This window comes from Podarcis liolepis (genome assembly GCF_965112155.1).
Source record: "Podarcis liolepis genome assembly, chromosome: 10".
NCBI classification, from domain to species: Eukaryota; Metazoa; Chordata; class Lepidosauria; order Squamata; family Lacertidae; genus Podarcis; species Podarcis liolepis.
The window spans coordinates 23,703,774-23,722,587 of NC_139562.1; the positions used below are offsets into that span (position 1 = coordinate 23,703,774).

At 42.4% G+C, this 18,814-nt stretch overlaps 1 protein-coding gene across 5 annotated transcripts in view; it reads left to right on the forward strand.

Annotated features, from left to right (window-relative positions):
- Nucleotides 1–18,814, forward strand: part of TBXAS1 (thromboxane A synthase 1) — a 223,863-nt gene that overhangs the window by 59,052 nt on the left and 145,997 nt on the right. For all 5 annotated transcript variants that reach the window (XM_083462031.1, XM_083462035.1, XM_083462034.1 and 2 more), the window contains exon 4: nucleotides 6,070–6,122. In XM_083462031.1, the coding sequence (XP_083318157.1) occupies nucleotides 6,070–6,122 (53 nt within the window). The remainder of the gene's footprint in view (nucleotides 1–6,069; nucleotides 6,123–18,814) is intronic.

Here is an 18,814-nt window from a genome sequence, read left to right on the forward strand (position 1 = left end):
GTTAGCCTAAAACTTGCATACATTTACAATGCAATTTTATATGCGCCTGCTCAAAGGTAAGTCCCATTGAATTTAATGGAGCTTACTCCCTGGTAAGTGGGTATATGTTTTGTAGCCTTGGAGGAATTAATATAGGCAAAAGGCATTTATTTGCAGTGTTGGTTCATGAGATGAGACAAATGGCTAATCAAGTGTATAAACACAACATTGCATCGAAATATTCCCCCTTTCCTTTTCTCCCAAAAAGTCTTTAAAAGGTACAAAATAATTTACAGTTTGCTGAATTTTAGTCAGGGTAATTTTTTTAAATTGTCTAATGAGGACACATTGTGCTAATTGTCATATGCAGATTCAATTAGCATTTAGTTAATTAGCCTTTACAAATGAGGATTAACTTAATTACATAACACTAACCTCTCAATAACTCTAAAGGGTAGGAAGGCTGCTTTCATTAAATTCAGAAGGCCTGTGTGTGTGTGTGTGTGTGTGTGTGTTAAAATCTGAAATGGCACACACATAAATTAAAGAATATTATCCACGGAGGAAAACTATTAGAGATGATGATCAAAGGAAACAAGTTGTGTACATCACTTGGTGTGGTTTTTTTTAAGGCTTGGATAAAAATTCTGCTGGCTTCTAGAGCAATTTCAGCTTTGTGATAGGTTTACTGAATTGACTGCATGTGTGCACATGTGTACAGTGTGAAGACAGCATGTCCTATTTACTGTGTCTGGTACATATTGTTGAGATGCGACATATTTAGAGATGACAGGTCTACAACCAGTCCGCTCAACAACATGTTGCAATGTGGAGTCTTCCTGTCCCGTGTTCCAGCCAACCATGAGACAGGAGGGATAGCTTGGTTGGTAGAGCATGAGACTATTAATCTCAACATCGTGAGTTTGAGGCCCACATTGGCCAAAAGATTCCTGCATTGCAGAAGGTTGGACAAGATGACCCTCTGGGTTGCAGAGACAACAGCTTTCTTGAATAGGAGTTCAGGGGCTGGGCTGCAGTCCTAGGGAACCAAATGAGTTGATGTGCATCTGCATCAGGTCATGCGCCCACCACTCTTTCTGATTCCCAGATGCTACACTGCATTTTAAGCATTTTAATACAGTGGTACCTCGGGTTACATACACTTCAGGTTACATACGCTTCAGGTTACAGACTCCGCTAACCCAGAAATATTACCTCAGGTTAAGAACTTTGCTTCAGGATGAGAACAGAAATTGTGTTCTGGCGGCGCGGCAGCAGCAGGAGGCCCCATTTGCTAAAGTGGTGCTTCAGGTTAAGAACAGTTTCAGGTTACGTACGGACCTCCGGAACAAATGAAGTACTTAACCTGAGGTACCACTGTATGTGGGGACGCGGGTGGCGCTGTGGGTAAAACCTCAGCGCCTAGGACTTGCCGATCGCATGGTCAGCGGTTCGATTCCCCGCGGCGGGGTGCGCTCCCGTCGTTCGGTCCCAGCGCCTGCCAACCTAGCAGTTCGAAAGCACCCCCGGGTGCAAGTAGATAAATAGGGACCGTTTACCAGCGGGAAGGTAAACGGCGTTCCGTGTGCTGCGCTGGCTCGCCAGATTCAGCTTGTCACGCTGGCCACGTGACCCGGAAGTGTCTGCGGACAGCGCTGGCTCCCGGCCTCTAGAGTGAGATGAGCTGAGATGAGTACTGTGTCCAGTTCTGGGCACCACAATTCAAGAAGGACACTGACAAACTGGAACGTGTCCAGAGGAGGGCAACCAAAATGGTCAAAGGCCTGGAAACGATGCCTTATGAGGAACGGCTAAGGGAGCTGGGCATGTTTAGCCTGGAGAAGAGAAGGTTAAGGGGTGATATGATAGCCATGTTCAAATATATAAAAGGATGTCACATAGAGGAGGGAGAAAGGTTGTTTTCTGCTGCTCCAGAGAAGTGGACACGGAGCAATGGATCCAAACTACAAGAAAGAAGATTCCACCTAAACATTAGGAAGAACTTCCTGACAGTAAGAGCTGTTCGACAGTGGAATTTGCTGCCCAGGAGTGTGGTGGAGTCTCCTACTTTGGAGGTCTTTAAGCAGAGGCTTGACAACCATATGTCAGGAGTGCTCTGATGGTGTTTCCTGCTTGGCAGGGGGTTGGACTCGATGGCCCTTGTGGTCTCTTCCAACTCTATGATTCTATGATTCTATGAGCGCACAACCCTAGAGTCTGGCAAGACTGGCCCGTACGGGCAGAGGTACCTTTACCTTTTTACCACTGTATGTAGCCTTGCATTCCTTTGCTGTCCCTTATTTAGACTCTTCCATTTGCTAGATCCAACTGTTTTGTGTCGCACCCCGTAGATGTGCGGCTGGGGAGCCTTGTTCTGCTGAGTCACTTCCACTGCGACTGCCAGGCAGGGAAGAAGGCTTGATGTGTACTTCGCCCATAATGCTGATAACAAGCAACCACTTTTATTGCTAAAAATTTTATGGCCATGAACGCTAAGCTGGTTTCCCTGTACGTGTGTCTTAAAGATGTCAGCGCAGAGGCAGATGAAAAATGGCTGAATATGCAAAGCCTTTGCACTTCTCAAAGGTGGTGCTTAGATATCTTTTGAGCTCCTCTCACACATTATTTATGTGAACGTGTGATCCACCTTGTAGGAGAATGTAAAACAGAAGAGAAGCGCTTGTAACCCAATTGTACATTTTGACCAGTGTAAGTTTCAGGCCAGCCAGTTCTGACATTGTGAAAACTCCTGTCCCTTGGGTATTATTCCCCTAGTTCTGAAGTTGCATCTTTAAGGGTGGCTTTTCTTTTCAAGTATAGAAACATTTAGGTATAGATACATTTCCCCCATGAAATGGAGAAACTTTATTGCATTAGGCTGCTAGTGGCTGAAGCCTTCTTTTTAATATATTATTGCAACTTACTATATTACACTTAATATTAGTGCTGTGCTGAAATCCCAGCCCCAACCAGTGCCGGATTTACGTATAAGCTAAACAAGCTATGGTTTAGGGCCCCACTTCTTGGCCCCCCCCCCAAATAAACAAACCACCTGGATGTACATTTTCAAAATATAAGATAAAAAACAAATAAAATAAAACCTACATACAGCAACAGTGTTTTGTGTTGTGTATGGATCCATAAATTACCATATAGCATATATTCGACACACAAAAAGTGACAATTTATTGTTGACAAAGAACAGCTGGACATATAAATGGCCCCATTACCTTCAGTAGCTTAGGGCCTCATCAAACCTAAATCCAGCCCTGGCCCCAACTATTCTCCATTAATTAAGAAGAAAAGATATGACTATTCTTGTTGTTTGCAACTAATTGTCCATTTCAGTGTATTATTAGAAAATATTTAGACATTTTTTTATCCTGCTTTTCTCGAAGAAGCCCAAATGGCTTACAATGAATAATGCACCACACCGCAAGTAAAGCATTCATTTGATTAAAAAAGAAAGTAGAAGAAATGCTTTGAAATCCCTCACTCAGTGAATCTTCCTAGTGCATTATTTTGCCTCATGAAGCGCTTCTGCCAGCTTTATTAGCTCCTGTTTCAGTGTCTCCAGAGATTCAAATTCCAGCCTTGATAATTTGATCTGAATATCTTGTGTTTTATTGGAAATCACAAACACCACAAGAAACTTCATTGTTTTCAGGATGTGGTTTGGGGGGGTGGGGCAAGGCAGTAAATGAATGAAATACAAGCTTTGTTATAATAAAGGACTCTGCTTGCTCTTTTAGCCATTGCAGTTTCTTTCCTCATGAAAGTTATTGGGGCGGGGGGGGGGGATACTTGAAAGGTCTCTTCCTTGATTGTTTCCCGCTCTTCAGCCTGCTTCTTTTCCTTTGGCTCTATTCATCATCATTCTACTCTTTGACAGTTCCAACACTTCCTTTGTTGAAGGGTCAAGTGACTTTCCAGTTTAGGCTACAACCCTAACCCCATTTACTTGGGCGTAAGTCCCATTGATTTCATCTCTGAGTAGATATGGTTACGACTGCGCTACAAATTCTTAAAATTCATGCAGAAAAGTGGCTTGCCTCTTTGGCCTGGAGTCAAAATGCTTTAACATTCTCCAACATTACTTTGATTACCGTACGTAGGGCTGAAACTCAGAAACTGGCCCAAAATGCATTAGCCAGATTTCTGCCTGCATTCCCTTTAGAGACCATATGCCCCCTGTTTTAAAACAGCTGAATTGGTTGCCTGTTCATTTCCGGGCCCAATTCAAGGTGCTCACATTAGTAGATAAAGGCTTAAACAGCCCAGGCTCCAAATATCTAAAAGATTCCTTCCTTACAGACCCTCTCAGTTGTTAAAACCATCAGAGGGGATCCTATTGCTTGTTCCCCTGCCCCCCCCCCCAGAAGAAAAATGTGTTGTGGGTGGTTTCACTAAATTATTTAGATTAAGCCTTTCAAGGTTTTGGCCCTCTCGTTAGGGCTGACTCCAGAAAAGGCGGCTCAGGACTTAACGGAGAGTTTAAAAGAACACAGGATCCGAAGAGAGGTTATTCTGACATTGCAACTTAAGTCATGACAAGCACATCCAAGAAACTGGCACAAAAGACTGTAATTCAAACACCAATAAATATGATTCTGAAACAGATCATATCTCTGCACTGTAAAAGAAGCCAGATCTTAAAAACCAGCCAAGTTAAAGTAATACTCTATAAAATTCACTCACTGTAAGAATATAGTATAAAAAGAAAAAATAGCTTCACCTCCAAGCGAAGTGTTTAACTCTTCTTAATTTAACTTTTATCTATGCATTCTCCGCCCCTTCAAAATGGATAGATAGCCCATAACCATTTCGGCATACGCTTATCCATTTATGACATCCTGACATCTGATATCTTTGAAGCTGGGTTTCCTAACAATGCAAGAGCATAACAGGACAAGGCTATGGTTCAACACAGCCCTCCTTACGGAGCAGCTACTGACTGCTTCCATTCTTGCTTGCTAGAGTACACAGAGAGGGTATGTCCCAGTCTGCTCTGGATTGAAGAAGCTGGATGCCTGCAGATTGCGGTATCATCAATGGACAAACTGTCAGGAGCTCGTCCTACACTCGAGTAGGACCTGCAGTGTCTGATGTTAGACAGAGTGTGTGTTCAGCAGGAATTTCATCTGCGACACACTGGGACATTCCAAGATGGCGACGGGCTATCTAGGATGCCAGAGAAGTTCGGAGGGCTGGACTTTGCTGTCTCCGATGCCCACATGCAGTGGGAGGCAATGGCTCAGCAGACTGCCAGAAATCACACCTCGGGGGAAAGCTGATACTGTATCCCAGGTGATCGTGCAGAGCTCTGGAGGCGTCATGGATGAGAAACGGGCTATCTAGGACCGTCATGTGAAAGACAACAATCCCATGACTGCAATCACGGAGCAGGAATTCTAACACAAACAAGCCTTAAAAACTGCTTGGGACATATGTATTATTGGGAGCAGAAATGAAGGAGTGTGCTGTCTGTGAGGTGCACCCCACGGTATGCTTTGCAGTGTCTCTGGAGTACAATTGTTAGCGGATCATGCAGAGCAGCTGTTTTTGGGTGGTGTGGTGTCTTAAGGTGAGAGTTGCCTGCAGAGACCGCACAAGGAAGTATATATGAGAGAGATATGTGGCTGTAGGAAGATTCCCATCTTTCTGCTCGGAGCAAACTTTATGAAACTGGCATGGAGAAAGCAGACTGAGAAATGTTTTTCTTCCTTTCTCATAATGGACGTCCAGTGAAGTGGGAATATTCAGGATTTGGAAGAAGGTTAGACAGAGGATAAAGCTATCTATGGCTGCGAACCATGATGGCTATGTTTTACCACCATAGTTGGAGGCAGTAATTCTTCTGAATCCCAGAGGAGAGGAGAAGATGGCTTTTGTGCTTGTGTCCTGCTTGAAGTTTTCCACAGCCATCTGGGTGGCCCCTGAGAGAATAGGATGCTTGGCTAGAGGGGCTATTGACTCTTCTTGCGTTCTCAGATTCGAATTCTGGATGAAGGTTGGTGAAGTAGCAGGAAGTTCTGAAAGAGTGGTGCAGAGAACTAGTTATAACTACAATGTTTCTTTATGTCCACACAGGGCTTTTGGGAAGAACACAGGAAACTGATAAATGAATATGGACCTGCTTGTGGGTAAGGAGCTCTTGATTTCATTTGCATTTGCTGTTGTTGTTTTGCCATTTCCCAGCACATTCCTACCCAAGTCTATTCAGGGGTTAAGTCCTATTGAATTCCATGGGGTTTGCTTCCAGATAAGTAGGGCTAGGATTGCAACAGTTGAGTTGGTTTAGCTGTCAATTCTGGCATGTTCTAAGCTTTTCAGCAAGATAGAATAACATAGGAACCAGGGATTATTGCCAAATGTTGCCCCAAAGTAAGTGGATCTTCCCAGCCCTGGTTTAACACTTGGACCACTACAACAACTCCGTCTCTAGACTTGACCTTCTGGGCATTCATTCTTCTTTTATTTTAAAAAAATGCACTGTAGGAATGTCTTTCTGTTTGTCCACCTAGTTGTTATCATTTTAAAAATGATGTTTTTTACTAGCTCTTAGTACCTGTGTTTCATACTCACATTTCAAAGTTGATGTGGATTGTGTGACATTTTTGATAAAACTGACTGAGGAAAAAGCAAATATAGGAATAATAGGCGCAAATTGAAAACCAGCGGGGGGGGGGGGGGAGATCATATTATTGTCAGCCCCAATATGGTTGGGAAGCAAAGTTGGGTGCTCTTGAGTGGGCTCATAATGACCAGTTTACTCATGCCTACATTTTGTTTGGTTTTCTGATGTCCTCTATTGCGTGGACAGGCGGAGTCCCCCCAACCCCAGGCGACCCCCGAGCGGAATAATGACTCAAGACAACATGCTATGGGATTAAAATTGGCCACAACTTTATTAAGTTTCAGATGCAGGGAGACCTTGGCTCAGGCATTGGGCGTTTATCCTTCCTAGTCCCCAGCCGGGGATCTGGGAGACTTCAGGGTTATCCAGAATTTGTGGGGATTGGGCTGGCTCTGCAGAACATACGTTCAAGCAGAGAGCCCACCCCCTGTTTCACCACCATTGGAGGGGAGAGCAATGACAACCTCTCGGCGTATGGCCAATGCCTCCCCTCAAGACCCCTTTAACGGGGAACCCTGGTATCACCGCCACAAGGGGGAGCGTGGGCAAGATTCACCTTCTGTTGTGTGGGCAGGATGGTCCTTTCCCTTACCTGGCCAATCCCCTGGCAACACCTCCCCAGGCGGGATTGGGCGATTGGCTGAGGTAGGCAGAGACCTCCAGGTATCCAGCCTGGGGAGGATGAAGCCAGCCTGAACTACCAGGAGTCGCACTGGGACCCGGGGGACTGTGCGTGACCACACATAAGGCGCCCCCATTTGATGTGGGAGCAGTCATTCTGGGTTAGGGAGGGTATGCATAGGAAGGGGCTGGCTGGCTGGCTGAAGAACCCTGTGTGAGAAGCAGTGAAGGGAAGATTCCCCTGGGTAAGAGCTGGGAGGGTCTATCCCCTTTTGTGTGAGATCTACCACTGATAGAGGGCTTTGCATTTTTCTTTCTTCCCTCTTCTTTCTCTGTTTTGTTTTCTATATTATTTTTATTTAGATTAGTTTTTTATTGTATGTTGAAAAGTTTCAGTAGTAATGATAATATTTTTTTAAAAAGAGCAGCCACAAGGTGAGGATGGGAAAAGTGGACTGCAGGGCAAGTCAGTGATCAAGGATGGAAATTTGCATTTTTTGCTCCGATTCTCGTGGCCATTGAATTTGCATGTGGATTTCGGAAAATCCCAGCATATTTTAATTTTGAAGATAATATTTCAATTCCGAATAACTTTTCAATTTTGAGGGTGCTCGATGAGCTTGTGCATGCCAGTGCTAGGTGCAGCTTTTTAAGACAGTTTTTTTACAAAATAAAAAATTCAAATGTCGTATTTCTGTGATGTTAAATACCAAACATTCCCAAGAGGTATATGTGTAATCATTTTAAGCCCTTTCTGATGAAGAAGAGAGACATGTTAATTATTTTAAGTGCTGTTTTCTTGGTACTGCAATATTTTAATTAGCACTGAAATGTTGGGAAGGAAATTCATATTCAGTTTAATAGGCTGTCTTTCTGTTATCGCAGAATATTATAACGTTATGATATGATAAGGATTTCATAGAAAAGTAATAAAAACTATTAACTATTACATTTGTTCAAAATTTAGGAACTTGCCATTCACTTCAGTGTTTTACACATGTTCACATGATTTTTGCAGAATTTTTAAAGAAAAGTTCCTGTTGCTGAACTCCTAAATATCATGCACCTTCTCTGCTCTCAATCCTTACCTTCTTTCTTTTTCTGTTAGAACTTGGATTGTTAGCTCTCAGGTGGCTTTTAAACACTGCAGCGGACCATTCCCTCTGTTTTTGAAGTACGGTAGCCAAAATGGGCAAGATAGAAATGCTAGTGGGATTTGAGGAATCCCCAAGTTTGAAGAAGGGCAGTCACTCTTCAGAGGAAGCCTTCAAAACAACCCAGTGAGGACTGAACATGCTCAGGAGCCACACAATGCTGACTGACTGTTGCAGAGGGAATGAAAAACGGGGGAGAATGCAGTGGAGTATGTGGAAAAGTTTCAGTAATAATAATAATAATAATAATAATAATAATAATAATGGGTGATATGTCTGGCTGACTGGAATAGTGAGCAAGAGCATGTTTTACAACTGCAACATTCTATTGCAAGGCGCACTTGTAACTGAAGGTTTTCATGTTTTTTTTATTTTGTATTGATAACAGTATAAATTCAACAATAACACAGGTGCAAAGCAGGTGTTAAGCCTTCCGTGTACCTCTGGCAAGCATAGAGAAACAATACATTAATAAGATCAGTCAAAATATTAGATAAAGGGGGGGGGAGAGGTGACAATAGAGACGAGAGTATGATGGAAGAAAAGCACTGATCAAGGAGCAAACAATATAAATCCCAAAGTTCCTCCAAATAAAATCATATTTAGATGGGTCACCCAATTCGTAAATGTCACAAAAGGCCACCCATCTGCAGCAAAGTCCTCTGGGACAGGAGCACCTCTTGTCACTTTAGGTCTGTGACTCAGCCTTCTCTAAAACAACAATATGCAAAGCTCCCACATAGATTATTTTCAACGCGTTAATGTCACAGCTCTCATTCCGTGAATATTTCCAACATTCGGCTGTGCTTACACAGAAAAGATTCAGAAACTCTTCGCATACTCCGTCTTCAGCTTCTTTTAATTTAAATATGTAAAGTTGGAATAAGAAAAGAGGAAGGAAGAGGAACCTGTCTTATATTTGTCAATCTAGTTTACCTGTTGTCTACTCTGACTGGCAGCACCTCTCCAGAGTCTCAGGAAGAGGTCTTGCACCTTGTTTGATCTCCTCTGTTGCCTTTTTACATTATTCACAAAATTGAGTTTGAAAATTTAATATTTCTCAGCGATACAGAAATGTGCTACTTCGTAAAAAGTTCATGCTCCTTTCCAGTAGTTTCTGTTGGCAGATATTGTCCCTAAAGAAATAATCTCTCTTTACTGTCACTCTTTATTTGCTAGAACACTGAACTTGGATGAGACTGGGAGGGCGCTTTCTTTATATTGTTGCTTTAGCCCATTGAAAACCACAACACACCAAGTTGCTTTTAAGGTTTGGTTGTTGTTCAGCACGAAACAATGGAACGAGTCTCAAAATGTCATTAAAAAAAACAATGAAAGAATTATAAACATGAATTAGGGGACTGTATATAGTAAGGGCAAAAACAGTGGTTAGAGAATGTTGCTTTCGCCTGGCCTTGCTGAAATATGTACCCCATTCTGTTGCTGTTGCAGCATTAGACTTGTAATTAGAGCTGTAGCGTGATTGAAGAAATTTTAATCAAAGCAGTGCAATCTCATGCATGTCTAGCTACTCAGAAGCATATTCCATTGACTTCAGTAGGTCTTACTCCCATGTCAGTGGGTGTAGGATTGCAGCATAAATGTGCATATCATAAAACTATAAGAAAGGAAAATAATGCTTTCATGCGTAAATGCCACAGCAGGTGCCATGTTAAAAAAGCTGTTGTCTCCTGGGTGAAAGTAAAGGGGCAATACTTTTCTTTTTTGTATTCAGTTTTATCTTAAATACATGTTTAAATAACATGTACTTCTTGATTGCTCAGGATGCCTTTTTTGTTAATTTAATAAACTTCAATCAATTATTCTAACTGATTAGTTGATTAAATTTTGCAGTCTTGTTATGATTTTGGGGAGGTGTCTTTGCATAGTATTCCAAATGACACCAGGTTTGATAACCATGCTTACTCAAAGGTCTCCCCTATCCCTAATGACGGAGTTCGTGCTTTGCTTGCAACAAATTACTATTTTTAATTCCAGCATCTCCATATAAGTCTGAAAAAGACTCCTGGAGAACAGCCGCCTGGGCAGTTTCAAATGCTGGACATACCTGTCCGATTTACTTTAAAGCAGCATCCAATGTTCCTATCCGATTTCTCTCTCCTGTTGTGCAAATGAGGCAGCTACTTGGTGAAGTGCCACTCAGGAAACATTAAAGAACTGCAAACCTTTACATGTGCAGCTTTCCAAATTGCACTCTGCAGCGGGAAATGGGACCATACCTCTCCTGAAAGCCTTTGCTTGATGGATCTCATTTGCAGAAATATCAGGGTTTCGACCCCATAGGGTCCTGTATATAGGGCAGTTATTTGTGTGAAATATGTGGCCAGCAGCCTTTTACTTTAAGAAGAAGAAGAAGAAGAGTTTGGATTTGATATCCCACCTTTCACTCCCTGTAAGGAGTCTCAAAGCGGCTAACATTCTCCTTTCCCTTCCTCCCCCACAACAAACACTCTGTGAGGTGAGTGGGGCTGAGAGACTTCAGAGAAGTGTGACTAGCCCAAGGTCACCCAGCAGCTGCATGTGGAGGAGCGGAGACGCGAACCCGGTTCCCCAGATAACGAGACTACCGCTCTTAACCACTACACCATACTGGCTCTCTGAGTCAGTGCTGAGTCTATTAAATATCTTGGTCTGACCATCACTAGCAATATCTGCATATTAGTCCAAGGATGGCAGGCATTCTAGAGTAGTGCTGCTGTCAAAATCTAGACAGATGGACAAGCTCCCATGATAAATATTTGGTGAGGGGAAATTAGTACTTTTAATACGAATGCTGTCCCACATATAGTATGAATCATAAAACTGCTACCTGTGCATGTTCCTCGAAACCATTACTAAAGTTGGCTTTTTTATTTTATAAATGCATTTGCAAAACTATCCTGTGGTCTGGCAAATGCAGAACAGCTTATACAATCTCCAGCTGTCAATAAGAGTGTCGCAAGGTGTTGCCCTTCTTAGCCCCTATCAAAAGCCTTCCTCCTTTCCAGGGTTAAGTATTGCCTTCTGGAAGCTGCCCAGGAAATGCCCAAATGGTTCCTTTTGGAAATGGATCAGTGAGGGTATGCTTGGATAGGCCTTGGATTCTATCCATTTTTAAATACCCGATCGTTCACAGCCCTTTGAACATGTGTCTGGCTTGGCAACTCCTGCAGCCCAGCCTTTGATCCATATGCTCACATGGTCCTGACGCCATGGCAAAATCCAGAGGTCAAGACAAAGAGCAGAGGCACTTTCTGGAAGCATTGGATTGAGAATAATCTGTTGTTCTTGTCCCAGTTGATTGAGGAGGATAACAGCTTCAAACAAACTGAGTTTAACCTTCTGGTCACGGCAAGCTGGCAATATATTCAGTTTGAAATGTTGCTTATTAGCTAAGTTTGGCCTAGAGGCTTGTAGGGCGTCTGAGGCTTCCCCTCTTTTTTTTCTTTGAAAAACTTCTGAGGCTCTCATAATTTACGCTTTTAAAAAAGAAAAAAAGAATCAAACCTAATTTAGATAACATTTGCCGCTGCTTGAATTAACCACTCTAATTTTAAAACTTCATTGTGACATGCTAGGCCCACATCTTAATAAAAAGGTATTTTCAGTGCCAGTTTAAAGATTCCTCTTTTCCTGGATTTTGAAGTGGGTTATCATGTCCTATAGAAGGGATGCGGGTGGCGCTGTGGGTTAAACCACTGAGCCTCTTGGGCTTGCCGATCAGAATGTCGGCGGTTCGAATCCCCACTACAGGGTGAGCTCCTGTTGCTCGGTCCCTGCTCCTGCCAACGTAGCAGTTCGAAAGCACATCAAAGTGCAAGTAGATAAATAGGTACCACTCTGGAGGGAAGGTAAATGGTGTTTCCGTGTGCTGCTCTGGTTTGCCAGAAGTGGCTTAGTCCTGCTGGCCACATGACCTGGAAGCTGTACGCCGGCTCCCTCGGCCAATAAAGCGAGATGAGCGCCACAACCCCAGAGTCGGCCACGACTGGACCTAATGGTCAGGGGTCCCTTTACCTTTACATGTCCTATGTACTGCTGATGTTTTGACATTGTTGTTGATGTGATTCTTCCCGTTGTTGCTTTGTTAATGTACTAATGTTTTAAACTCTGTATTTTTTATTATTCTGTTTTGTAAGTAGTGTACAGACTTGCCAGCAACAATAGTCATATGTTTCTATTGGCACCCCACTGCCTTTATCCATCCTGAAATTAGTAAATGTGCCAACTGTTGGTGCTGTTATGATTCCAGTGTTTAACTTTTACATATATTGTGGGTTTACTCCCAGGTGTGGCACAGTTTTGGCATGACAAAAGAGATAGGAGTAACCTTGCTTTGCCTGCTTCCTCGAAATGTTCAATTGGCATTTTAAGCCTAGGCCATACACCTTCTTTCATCGCACTCTTTGAGCGTCACGTGTTCAGGATCCACAGAACTGTACTGAAAACTAAAAGGATCACTACAGCAGAGATGATTGCAATTAAGTGGTACATAATTTGTCAAAATCAATAAATATTAATAATACAGTTGGACAGTGCAAATTCACTATGGGGGTACAGATCCCTGCAGTAGGTACAACATATATTTCGAAAAGCAGCAAAAATGTCCGGGATGTATGGCAGCCCATATCGGAAGAGTTGAGATTTTTCCAGAAAAGCTCAACAGTTTTTGTGTCTGGATTTTTACTTCTTGCAATATGGCAACCCTAACATATATACCAGCTCTATACTGAAATCCTGAGCAGCTGAACATGCAATGTAACTGTCAGGGAACTGACATCGGAGGGAGAGGCGAAGGGGAGGCTCCCAGATTATGCTGGCGAAGGACCCAGCAGCAGGGGGAGAAACAGCTCAGTAGAGGGGGAAGCCATTCAGCGCAACACCAGGGATGAAGGGGGGCAGACGGGGGAATTGGAGAGAGAGCTCCAGGACTCTTCACTGGACATCAGTGAGGAGAGCCCAGGTTACCTGTTACGCTACCCACGCCTTCCCTGCGCAGAAGACTCCCGCGCAGTGAGAGGAGGAGGAGACTGGGTGTCAAACAACTTTTATGTTGGAAGAGGTTCAAGAAACGCCCACTGACGGATTCTGCCAGTGACTGAGACAGCCACGATGAGAAGGGGCTGTGCAGTCAGAAAGGTTTAACAAGGCAAATTAACCGAGAAAGGCACCAGCTTACGCACGAGTAACTCATACCTATTACAGTAACCTAATGACATGTAAACAAAAGCATTTAAATTTTAAATTTTATTGTTGGACTACTGGTGGTGGCTGTTTTTGCAGAGGTCACACACATCTATGTGCGCATGCAGTGTTACGCCTGAAAAACGGCTGAGCATCATCCGCCATTCTCTCCTATTCGATTCTTATGAAGGCAAGGAATGAATGCAAGTATGTGGAAGCATTGTACGTATAGTTTGACTTCGAGTTTGACCTGACAGTCTTGGAGGAGATACAGTGCTTTACACATTCCCGATTGAAAATGGCTTCCAAATGAATACGGAGAGCAAAATACCTTTATTCCCACCCCCCACCCCCAGGATGAATATAGATATTTGAAACTGGAGCCTGTATTATTATGCTCCTAAGGTCACTTGAATCATTTGACTGATACCATCACAATTGTTTTCTTTTTGTGTGGACTGGTTTCCTTGACAGCAGGATGTCAAAGCAACTTTGCAGCTTCATTCACGTCAAAACAATATATGCCTTCTATTCTGAAAGCCCTCAGGTCTTGAGAGGATTATTTCAATCATGGTTTCGTAGGTCACAATAGCTGCTCCCCCTTTTCGGAAACGAACACCCCCCCTTCAGTTCTCAGAGTGTGCTTGAAAATCTTATATGGAAGGTTTCAGTAGAAAGTGGAGGAAGATATTCACTGTTCAACTCATGTAATTGCATATGGTGATGGAGCATAGCTCAGTGGTCTAGCACATGCCTTTCATGCAGGTTCAGTCTGGCAGTCTGGAGGTCTTTAAGCAGAGGCTTGACAACCATATGTCAGGAGTGCTCTGATGGTGTTTCCTGCTTGGCAGGGGGTTGGACTCGATGGCCCTTGTGGTCTCTTCCAACTCTATGGTTCTATGATCTCCTGTTAAAAGGAGATTAGGAGACAGGTGATGTGATCTGTGTCCTTGGAGAGTGACTGCCAGAGGAGTCAGTACTGATGAACAAATGGTCTAATCTGAGGCATTTTCCTATGTGTGATTCTGTCTGTTTTTTGTGTGTGTTGTTGGGTGACTATAAAATATAGCTTGACGGGTCAGAAGCAGTGGTCCAGCTAATGGAAGATTTATCTTCCTCAAAGATCTGCAAGATAACTCCTGGCTGACATTATGCTCTATTTATGTACCTAATACCCAACAAGAACAATTTCTGGATGAAACTTTTACATTACTGCGCTCATTTCAGTAAGGCGAAAGTGATGATAGATGGTGACTTAAATCTTGTACTTATTTATTATTTTGATAAAAACAGAACGTCTCACCTTCCGCACACCCCACGCACGCCGCCCTCTTTTAAAACATCCTTCTACAACGTATTACATGAACACATTTATTTTGATGCTTGATGCATAGCCAATCCAGAACTAAGAAGCTGTACACATATTTCAGCAAGGAATAAAAATTATGTCATATTGGATTTATTAATCATAGAAGCTCTGATTAATCAGGTTAACAACTTAGAGAATGGTCTTCTTAATATATTGGACAGTGCCTCTTATCACCAGAATACAATGGGGAGTACACAAATTTAAATCTTTATTGGAAATTAGACCCCTGGATATTATTATTAATAATTTTTTTACTACAGAGAGGCTCCTGGTTTTTTTTTTTTAAGATTAATGACAACTTCAGTGGTTTGGGACACGTCAAAACTGTGATCTGTAGCATACATATAAGTAAAAGAAGCAGAATTTTTAAAAAGGGATACAAAAGGTAAATGCCAATCAAATTCAAGAAATACAATATCTTGAAAATAGACAGAAATGCATGCAAATAAATTTATGGGGGGGCATGGCAGGAGGAGAAGAGAAAATTCTAATGCACAGGCAGAAATCCTTGTGCAAGTGACTTGGCGCCATTTTGGATAGAGGCCCAGGTAGCTCCCAGGAGACACAGGGCCTTTTCAGGTGTAAACCTGGCATTCTGAACACCCTCCTGCCAAAGGTTTCTAGAGTTCCCACTCTGCTATCCTTTTCTGAGCAGGTTAAGACCTCCCTTTTGCTTGCTTATATGCGTGTCTTTGCTGCTATGTTCATGGTGTTGAGGGCCTTTGCTTTTTTTATTGCATTTTTCGTTCTTAATTATTTTAGGATACTTATGATCTCTCATGATTTGATTGTTATGGGGCCTTTTTTTATATTGTACACTGCTTCGGAAATTTTGTATTGAAACTGATACAAAAACCTCGTAACAACTCCCTGCCATGTGGGAAATTAAAGTTAAGAGAGTAGGATCTAAGAATCCCCCCTCCAAATAATCAGCTGCTTGACCTTTTGAAAAGAGGATCACTCAGCCTTCGAACTGAAACGAACAGTGCATGTTATCTCCAAAAGGAGATCGCCCACAACTAATTGCATCTCACAAGGCAACAGGGGCTGTTCTTCATGTTAATGTTTTCTTGCTATGGGGGGAAATGGCTCCTTTAACATCTGTTGTGGATTGGGGGTTTATTATTATTTTTAGAAAGCATCTCTTCATTGTAATATCCACATTGCGCTGAGCTGAATACAATAAGTTCAACTGACGTTTTAGAAATAACATTCCATTTTTTTATGTATGTCAATAAATATCTTCATTACTACTTTATAGGGTTGTTTTCCTGCTCATATAGAGGTTTTCGATTTCACTCCCCCCTCTGCCCAAATCTTTCTGGTCCCAGAATCAATTTTGTGCAGCTGCATTGTATTAGCTAAACGAAGAAATATCCCTTCACCTTTTCCTCTCTCTTTGCTGGGAGAGGGAGGATTAAATCACCTTTTAGGTTTGTGTAATTATAGCTTGATGCTATGAGCACTGTCCTTTGTGTGTTTGGTAGGTCTGAGCTTTAGCTTTAGCGCAGTAGCATCCATTAATGTGCTTGCACTTCACTTGGCTACAAGTAAATTGAAGCCCAATGATACAGAAAAGGCAATGGACACATGCAGAGAGTTGGGATGTGAAACATGAAAGCAGTGGTAATGTATAGCCCTAAATGGTCTGGGTCCAGCACATGCCTCTGGGAACATAGGAAGATGCTTTTTTCTGAGTCAGACACTGGTCCATCTAGCTCAGTGTTGTCTACACTGACTGGCAGCGACTCTCAAGTGTTTCAGGTAAGGGATACTCCCAGCCCTACCTGGGAGATGTTGGGTTTTGAACCCGGGACCTTCTCCCTTCCTCAAATCCCCAAGACTTCAAAACTGCTTGACTGAAAAATCTGTACAATAAAATTGAAGATAATAAACAATGTTAGAATCCACACTTGAAAGTAAATATATACATAAAACTATCTTTATTAAATATATATATAGAACTATCATTATTAAAAACAAAGAAAATCAGTAAACCTTTTAACAGATAGTTCCTGCACCTGCTCTTCAAAAAGCAGGCCTTATGCTATATTTCTGTCTACTTTTGAAAATCCACCAGATTAAAAATTGGGTTGCTATGTTATTATTCAGGAAACAAGATGGTCAAATCACTCTTTTGCTTGTAGAACCTAGGACCAAGCTTAATGTGATCAGCTGTCTTTTATTTAGTTATCCTTCAGAGCAGCTGAATGCCCCCTCCAGATGGAAATTGCCCCCCTCACTCAACTGTTGGGGGGAAATAAGATACCTGTTTAACCTGTATTTCTCTCTCTCCCGTAGCTATTAAAGCTGCAAAGTTAAATGTGTGTGAGACAAAGGCAAAGATTGACTTTGGGGGAATGAGGGAAAGAATTAACTCCCTCTGCCCCATTGCCAGTGCAAAGTGTCCTCCTCTCTGCAACTGTTATAAGTATAAATTGTTTTTAAACAAAACAAAAAAAAAGCTAATTGGGTCTCTCCTACATCATGTCAATGTTGGCCAAGAAATCTTGCAGTTCTTTGCAGATCTCAGACCTATCCTGTACAGTGCCACAGGTCTCTTAGTCTTGGAACTACTAAATGAGTTTCAGGCAGAGACTTGTGTGCAGGTTCCCAGAAGACTGAGCCGTAATCCCTTCATCTTCTACTTTCTGTCACCCTGCAGATGACCTTAATAATGTAGCTTTAGAGAGGGTTTTTAAATATATATATCTGTATTAGCTTTATGGAATCTCTCTGTACAGAGGCAGCATACTCTGAATACCAGATGCCAGGGACAAACAGGGGGTTGTTCACCTTTATGCCCTGCCTATGAACTCTCAGGGATGTCTGGCAAGTTGCTGTTGGAAGCAGAATCCTAAAGGTCTTGGGTTTGAGCCAGCAATGCGATTCTTCCGTCCCTCTATTCTTCTGCTTATTCATCGCCCTTGGGTTTCTTTCTTGATATAGCAGCATTGTTGCACACACCCCAATCTCCAAGCAGTGAGAAACTGCGGGGATTCCAATGCTTAACCTAGAGCAGATCCCAAGGTTTGGGTCCAACAGTTATTCCCCACTTGTGATAACCAGCACCCAATACTCAAAATGCACAATAAAACAAAAACTAACCAATAACCCCCTCCCACAAACACACTTAAAAAACCATAGAATGCTAATTCAGCCTAATAATAATAATAATAATAATAATAGCTGATGGAATGAGAGGGACAATGTCACACTGTATTTGACCAGGACAGGAGCCTACCCGTTCCACCAAAATAGGGCTAACAACTTTTGATTTTCAACCTCCACCCACCCCGGCCTCCTTGGATTGTGGGCTGTGAGGGCAGGGACAGGCCAAGATGGAACCAGGATGGTCCAGAGGGTTTGGGGTGCCATAGGACAGATTCTGGAGCTGGCTGGCTTTTGAGATCCCAGTATCTGCCCCTCAACTCAGCACAATTTGACCAGTTCAGGCTGGTTAGCACTCCAATAACAAGGGCTGACATTGTTTGAAGCAGGAGCAACAAAATGTTCAACCAACGTAAGAGAAACAAATAATCACTTTATGAGAGCGAATGGAAACAAACTGAAAATTCATAGAACAGTGGTCTCTTGATCGCTCCCATCTCTGGCCTTTCTTCATTTGTCTTGGGATCAGATATATAATAGTGTTTTCTTCCAGAAAACAGTGAGAGTTTGTATAATTTAGAATTATGTGTAAACAGGCTAAGCATGAGAGAGACTGTGTCAAAGTGAGTGAGCATATGCCCTAGGGGAGTGTTGGACACCAGCAGGGTCAGTGTAATCTATTTTGCATGTCTTTTTTTTGCACTAGGGCTGGAGATATTGAGGGAGAACACAACTCTCTTTAAAGTTCTGCCTGCATCA